Raw genomic sequence first — 7,843 nt, forward strand, 5'->3', positions numbered from 1 at the left:
CCTGCTGGCCCGCCTTTGGTTTTGCAAAAGGGAAATTATGGGCGTGTTTTTTTGCATAGAGAGCGGGGAGGGAAGAACCAATCACTAAGTGCCACTGAGAGAGAGAGAGAGAGAGAGAGAGAGAGAGAGAGAGAGAGAGAGAGAGAGAGAGAGAGAGAGAGAGAGAGAGAGAGAGAGAGAGAGAGAGAGAGAGAGAGAGAGAGAGTAAAAGGCTTCTGTGTAAGGCGTCCTCCTCCGAGTGCCGATTAGCAGCTAGAGGTTCACATCGAGACCAGCCCATTGGCCGGGGTCATACCCAATCAGCTTTGAGCTCTAAAATAACATCTGTTGGACTACGATTCGATTTAAGATTATCAATGTTCCCTTTAAATGTGAGTGTGTAAAGCGCTGCTACACCTTGCTGAGTTAACTAGTTACTAAATTAACTCCTAAGCCATCTGGGCTAATCCTGAGCACCGAGCCACCAGCGGTGGTAAAGCAGCACGCAGGAACCCGGGCTGCCATTGGTCAATCCTGCAGAGGGCGGCGCTTGGGGACGGCCCAGGGTTGGACCGTCCCTCGGCCAAACACAGTGTAGAAGGCGGCTCCCAGGAGATTGACACCGGCGGAGATGTAGAACACCAGCTGCCACTCCTCCATGGTGTTCTGAAACCAGAGCATTGGCGTGAGTGTGTGTGTGTGTGTGTGTGTGTGTGTGTGTGTGTGTGTGTGTGTGTGTGTGTGTGTGTGTGTGTGTGTGTGTGTGTGTGTGTGTGTGTGTGTGTGTGTGTGTCTTACGTTCTTGGTGAGGGCCCGGGCGACCACGGGGCCCACCATGCCTGGGATGGTGCCGAAGGTGTTGGTGATGCCCAGCAGGATGCCCGCGTACCTGAGGAGAAACACACCAGTGCTACTGGTATACTGGTACTACTACTGGTACACACCACTGCTACTGGTACTACTACTGGTACACATACTGCTACTGGTAATACTACTGGTACACATACTGCTACTGGTATACTGGTACTACTACTACTGGTACACATACTGCTACTGGTATACTGGTACTACTACTGGTACACACCACTGCTACTGGTATACTGGTACTACTACTGGTACACATACTGCTACTGGTATACTGGTACTACTACTGGTACACACCACTGCTACTGGTATACTGGTACTTCTACTGGTACACACACTGCTACTGGTATACTGGTACTCCAACTGGTACACTTACTGCTCCTGGTATACTGGTACTAGTACTGGTACACATACCTCTATAGCTACTGGTACGACTGGTGCTACTGGTACCCAGACTGCTAGTACTACTGGTACACATAATTCTACAGCTACTGGTACACATACTGCTGCTATTAATGGTACACATACTGCTACTGGTATACTGGTACTGCTACTGATACTACTGTTGCACATACTGCTACTGGTATACTGGTACTGCTCCTGGTACCACTGGTACACATACTGCTACTGGTATACTGGTACTGCTACTGGTATACTGGTACTACGACTGGTTGACATACTGCTACTGGTATACTGCTACTACTACTGGTACTACTGGTACACATACTGCTTTTACTACTGGTACACATACTGGTACTACTACTACTCGTACTACTGGTACACAACTTCTGCTACTGGTACTACTACTGCATGTGAATCTAGGTCAGGGAAAGGGTTGAGGACTTGTTAGAGGACATTACCCTGCCCTCATTTCCTGTATCGTACATGCTGGCTAGAGGCTGTGTGTTAGAGGCTGTGTGTTAGAGGCTGTGTGTTAGAGGCAGTGTGTTTGTTAGAGGCTGTGTGTTAGAGGCTGTGTGTTAGAGGCTGCGTGTTGGTTAGAGGCTGTGTGTTAGAGGCTGTTTGTTGGTTAGAGGCTGTGTGTTAGAGGCTGTGTGTTAGAGGCTGTGTGTTAGAGGCTGTGTGTTAGAGGCTGTGTGTTAGAGGCTGTGTGTTGGTTAGAGGCTGTGTGTTAGAGGCTGTGTGTTAGAGGCTGTGTGTTGGTTAGAGGCTGTGTGTTAGAGGCTGTGTGTATGAGGCTGTGTGTTAGAGGCTGTGTGTTAGAGGCTGTGTGTTAGAGGCTGTGGGGCGTGTCCTACGAGGGGGCGATGTCCAGGTGGTTGATGTTGAAGCCCGAGGCTGAGAGCCCCCCCAGGGAGGACGAGATGGTGAGGAAGACCACGGCCAAAAGGGGGTTACAGCCCGTGTAGCCGGCGGCAACCAGGAACACGGCCGGCCCCACCATGCCTGATCAGAGATATAAGAACACCATACCTGTTATCAATAATGATATAATAATAGATTATTAATACTGCATTAATACTGGAGGTTGTTATGATCAGAATAATATTATTGATAATATTATTATATATTATGTCGATATATCGGGAACCCAGTCATACATACATAAGAATATTATAATTATTAATAATATCTATAATAATCCTATTATCATAATGCTATTATTGTTAGTTGTATTAATAGTGTATTAATAATTGTTCAGACATATGGGTGTTTTAATAACAGGCCAAGGGTCAGCTACGTGAGTGGATGATTGAGTGAATGAGTGGGTGGGTGTGAGGGTGAGTGGGTGGGTGAGTGTGAGGGTGGGTGGGTGATTGTGAGGGTGGGTGGTCTCACCGACGAGGGAGAAGGCCTTGCGGACCACCACGGTGCGGTACTGGCGTGCGTCCCTCAGGTAGTCGGCCAGCTGCCCCCCCCCCACCGACAGCAGCCCAGAGCCCAGGTAGGGCAGCGCCGAGAGCACGCCGTTCTGCAGGTCACATGACACCATGACCACATGACACCACATGCCTCCATGTCCCCCCCATGACCCCCAAATGACCGTCACATGACCCCCCCATGACCCCACATGAACTCCTTATCCTTCAACTCCGACCAGGTAGACCAGGTGGACCAGGTAGACCAGGTGGACCAGGGGAGGGCAGGTGGACCAGGGGGGAGCAGGTGGACCAGGGGAGGGCAGGTGGACCAGGGGAGGGCAGGTGGACCAGGGGGGAGCAGGTGGACCAGGGGAGAGCAGGTGGACCAGGGGAGGGCAGGTGGACCAGGGGAGGGCAGGTGGACCAGGGGAGGGCAGGTGGACCAGGGGAGGGCAGGTGGACCAGGGGAGGGCAGGTGGACCAGGGGAGGGCAGGTGGACCAGGGGAGGGCAGGTGGACCAGGGGAGGGCAGGTGGACTAGGGGAGGGCAGGTGGACCAGGGGGGACCAGGTGGACCAGGGGAGGGGGGCTGACCTGCTGGATGCTGAAGCCTAGGACGTTCTTCATGTAGGTGGGCAGCAGGGTGAGCAGCGTGTAGAAGGTCCAGTTGTAGGAGAAGTGGGCGACCACGATGGCCCAGAGCGGTCTGCAGGTCAGGATGGACCCCCACGGGACCGGACCCAGCTCCCGGGACACCTGAGGACCAGAGACCAGCAGGACCAGAGACCATCAGGACCAGAGACCATCAGGACCAGAGACCATCAGGACCAGAGACCATCAGGACCAGAGACCATCAGGACCATCAGGACCAGAGACCATCAGGACCAGAGACTGTCAGGACCAGAGACCAGCAGGACCATCAGGACCAGAGACCGTCAGGACCAGAGACCAGCAGGACCATCAGGACCAGAGACCGTCAGGACCAGAGACCAGCAGGACCATCAGGACCAGAGGCCGTCAGGACCAGAGGCCGTCAGGACCAGAGACCGTCAGGACCGGAGACCGTCAGGACCGTCAGGACCGTCAGGACCAGAGACCGTCAGGACCGTCAGGACCGTCAGGACCGTCAGGACCAGAGACCGTCAAGACCGTCAGGACCAGGAGGGAGAGAGAGAGAGAGAGAGAGAGAGAGGGAGAGAGCCGTACCTCGTTCTCCAGCGAGCTGCAGATGTAGGTCCTCTCTCTGTCAGAGATCCTGGGGTGGTGGTCCGGACTGTTGAAGACCAGCAGAGACCACAGGACGAACCAAACCAACCCCACCATGCCTACACACACACACACACACACACACACACACACACACACACACACACACACACACACACACACACACACACACACACACACACACACACACACACACACACACACACACACACAGACACACACACACACACAGGGTTAGCCACCATACCCACCGTGCTGCCAGAGGTCAGACCTAGCTCCAGCCCTCCTCTCTTAGACCCACGGTTCTCTACGGTGGTTCTATGCTGTGGGTCTCTACGGTGGTTCTATGCTGTGGGTCTCTACGGTGGTTCTATGCTGTGGGTCTATGCTGTGGGTCTCTACGGTGGTTCTCTACTGTGGTTCTATGCTGTGGTTCTATGCTGTGGTTCTATGCTGTGGTTCTATGCTGTGGTTCTATGCTGTGTTTGGCATACCGAAGATGTAGAAGATCCAGGTCCAGTCCAGGTAGTAGCAGATCTCTCCAGACAGCGGGAGAGCGATGACCGTCCCCAGCTGAGCTCCTGCCAACAGAACCGAGAAGAAACATGAGGAACCAAGAAGAAACATGAGGAACCAGGGAGAACCATGAAGAAACATGAGGAACCAAGAAGAACCATGAAGAAACATGAGGAACCAAGAAGAACCATGAGGAACCAAGAGGAATGTGTGTGTGTGTGTGTGTGTGTGTGTGTGTGTGTGTGTGTGTGTGTGTGTGTGTGTGTGTGTGTGTGTGTGTGTGTGTTACCAGTAAAGGAGATGGTCAGCAGTCTGCTCCTCTCAAGGGGGGGGGCCCAAGCGGCCCACATGGCATACATAGAAGGATAGGTAACCCCCTACACACACACACACACACACACACACACACACACACACACACACACACACACACACACACACACACACACACACACACACACACACACACACACACACACACACACACACACACACACACACATTACAGTACTACTGCATGTCTCAGTACTATATCACAGTGCTATATCACAGTACTACTGCATGTCTCAGTACTATATCACAGTGCTATATCACAGTAATGATGCATGTCTCAGTACTATATCACAGTGCTATATCATAGTACTACTGCATGTCTCAGTACTATATCACAGTACTATATCACAGTACTACTGCATGTCTCAGTACTATATCACAGTATTATATCACAGTACTACTGCGTGTCTCAGTACTATATCACAGTACTATATCACAGTTGTCCTGTATTATTGATTACTGAGCAGCCCCCACCTCTCCGATGCCCTCCAGCACGCGGACGGCGATCAGGTAGCCGGCACCCAGGTCGGCGGCGAGGGGGGTCAGCAGGGTGAAGATCACGGTGCTCAGGATGCCAAGCCCCATCAGCCACTTGGCCCCGTAGCGGCTGGCCAGGTACCCCCCGGGGACCTGGGTCAGGATGTACCCGTAGAAGAAGGAGCCCAGGATCCAGCCCTGGGTCTCCGAGTCCCAGTCGTACACACGGGCCTGAGGGGCAAGCACAGTTATGACGGAAGTTATGACGGTAGTTGTTAGGACGGTAATTGCTACAACGGTAGTTGTTACGGTAGTTATGACAGTAGTTATGACGGTAGTTGTTATGGTAGTTATGATGGTATTTGTTATGACGGTAGTTGTTATGACGCTAGTTGTTATGATGGTAGTTATGACAGTAGTTGTTATGAAGGTAGTTGTTAGGACGGTAGTTGTTATGATGGTAGTTGTTATGACGGTAGTTGTTATGATGGCAGTTATGACGGTAGTTGTTATGAAGGTAGTTGTTAGGACAGTAGTTGTTAGGATGGTAGTTGTATAACGATAGTTGTTATGACGGTAGTTGTAACTTAATTGTTATGGTAGTTATGATGGTAGTTGTTATAATGGTAGTGGTTAGGACGCCGGTAGTTGTTAGGACGGTAGTTGTATAACGATAGTTGTTATGAAGGTAGTTGTTATGATGGTAGTTGTAACTTAATTGTTATGGCAGTTATGATGGTAGTTGTTATAATGGTAGTTGTTATGACGGTAGTTGTTAGGACGGTAGTTGTATAACGATAGTTGTTATGACAGTAGTTGTTATGACGGTTGTTATGACGGTAGTTGTTAGGACGGTAGTTTTTAGGACGGTAGTTGTGATGGTATTTGTTATGACGGTAGTTGTTATGATGGTAGTTATGATGGTAGTTGCTATGACGGTAGTTGTTATGATGGTAGTTATGATGGTAGCTGTTATGACGGTAATTATGACAGTAGTTGTTATGACGGTTGCTATGACGGTAGCTATGCCCCTCCTGACGTACCGTGTGGTTGCGTCCGGCCACGGTCTGGCTGGACGGGCAAACAGAGGCGCTGTGATTGGCTGGCTCGGTGGCGTTGATCATGTCCACCATGGCCACGCTGAGGTTGACCCGCAGGGAGTACACCACGAAGAAGCCATAGCAGGAGACCAGCGCCAGGCCGTAGCGCGCCGAGCAGCACGCCGGCGCTGAGGGAGCAGGAGGCTTATCAATGACCCTCTGAAACCCCACACCAGAGCTAGCCCCAAAGCCAGAGATAGCCCTAAAGCTAGACCTAGCCCTAGAGCTAGCCGCAACAACAGAGCTAGCCCTAAATCTAGAGCTCCCCATAACCTCAGCTCTAGCCCTAACCCTAGAGATAGCCCTACAGCGCTAGCCCTAAAGCTAGAGCTAGCCCTAACAGAGTGACGGAGCAGACAGGGTGACACCCCGGCCCCACTGTGGATCACAACCTTACACATGGGGACAGCTCATGATTCATACTCATACCGGTTCTGCAAGGAGAAGCTGAACACAAGCCTAACCCAAAGCATGAGGCCCGCAGTCAGACACCAGGGGAATGGTAGACATGGTCCTGTTCCTCTCTGTTCCTCTCTCTCAGGTGAGCACACACACACTACCTGTGTGCTAACCTGTGTTGTTACCTGTGTTGAATCGTGATATTGGAGCTGTGACGTGATAGTGGAGCTGTGACGTGATAGTGGAGCTGAATCGTGATAGTTGAGTTGTATCACCCTTAATATGGAGATGTATTGCTTTTATTATTTTTATTATTATTATTTTAATATTATTAAAATAATATTATTATTTTATGTATGATATTTATGAATCTATTTATTAATTGTTATTTATTATTATTTAGCTGTGTAAGTCTGGTTGCCTCTACTGTCTCGTTGTCTTTGTGGCAATGACAAATAAAGTACTTTGAACTTTGAACTTATCATGATAGTGGAGCTGTGCTGTATCGTGATAGTGGTGCTGTGTTGTGATAATGGAACTGTGTCGTGATAGTGGAGCTGTATCGTGATAGCGGAGCAGTGGGGACTCTAAGGTGGGGAAGATCATACCTACCTGACTCCCTGCAGCATCCCGTGACCGCCTCAACAACCTCAGTACAGAGTTCAGAGCATGACGCTTCTCTTCTGATAACTTTAACCTGGTGATCTCCTGTTTAAATCCTGAACTCACCGCTACATATTGGAAGTGCACAGGTTATGAATGCATAATGATATAATCGTAGAGGTAGAAGTGGAAAGAGCCGAGTAAACACGGACTATTCCGTGTTCACAGCTGACATTGTGATGATCATACAGTTCATATCGATAGAGCGATATGAAGAGCCGCTCCGTGCTCCGCTCACCTCGCGGGGTCCTCGCGCCCCTCTCGCGGGTCTGGAGCAGCGCCTCGCGCTCCTCCTCCTCGCTGTCGGACCCGTCCCGGGACATCGCTCGGTCAGTCTGTCGGTCAGGCAGAGGCTGTGCGGGGCATGGCGGGAGGCTGGCGGGACGGAGTGGCTGTCTATCGACCAGTCAGCACAATGACAACAAACCAAGATGGCACGTGACCGGGCCGGAAGTAGCATCG

The 7,843-nt window shown here is 50.9% G+C and overlaps 2 protein-coding genes across 2 annotated transcripts in view; one reads left to right on the forward strand and one right to left on the reverse strand.

The window, feature by feature from the left end:
- Positions 1 to 9: 9 nt before the first annotated feature.
- Positions 10 to 7,795, reverse strand: slc17a5 (solute carrier family 17 member 5). Its single transcript, XM_056609348.1, has 11 exons — positions 7,620 to 7,795; positions 6,263 to 6,447; positions 5,217 to 5,450; positions 4,699 to 4,786; positions 4,388 to 4,474; positions 3,873 to 3,991; positions 3,261 to 3,422; positions 2,644 to 2,776; positions 2,103 to 2,250; positions 778 to 868; positions 10 to 645 (listed from the first exon to the last, which is right to left on the reverse strand). Exons 1-11 carry the CDS (start codon positions 7,702 to 7,704, stop codon positions 508 to 510), a joined length of 1,470 nt encoding a protein of 489 aa, XP_056465323.1. The 5' UTR covers positions 7,705 to 7,795; the 3' UTR covers positions 10 to 507.
- Positions 7,796 to 7,812: 17 nt separating this feature from the next.
- The window catches only part of arhgef33 (Rho guanine nucleotide exchange factor (GEF) 33), a 2,236-nt gene continuing 2,205 nt past the window's right edge, over positions 7,813 to 7,843 (forward strand). The window contains exon 1 of the mRNA XM_056609930.1: positions 7,813 to 7,834. Within this exon, the coding sequence (XP_056465905.1) occupies positions 7,813 to 7,834 (22 nt within the window). The remainder of the gene's footprint in view (positions 7,835 to 7,843) is intronic.

The sequence above is a fragment of the Gadus chalcogrammus genome, chromosome 15, assembly GCF_026213295.1.
Source record: "Gadus chalcogrammus isolate NIFS_2021 chromosome 15, NIFS_Gcha_1.0, whole genome shotgun sequence".
NCBI lineage: Eukaryota > Metazoa > Chordata > Actinopteri > Gadiformes > Gadidae > Gadus > Gadus chalcogrammus.

Coding starts and splice junctions, on each gene's coding strand:
- slc17a5 (XM_056609348.1), bottom strand. CDS start 7,704: ATGTCCCGGGACGGGTCCGACAGCGAGGAGGAGGAGCGCGAGGCGCTG. Junction 4,787..5,216: donor TGCTGGAGGGCATCGGAGAG/GTGGGGGCTGCT, acceptor GTGTGTGTGTAG/GGGGTTACCTATCCTTCTAT. Junction 2,251..2,643: donor CAAGGCCTTCTCCCTCGTCG/GTGAGACCACCC, acceptor ATCTCTGATCAG/GCATGGTGGGGCCGGCCGTG.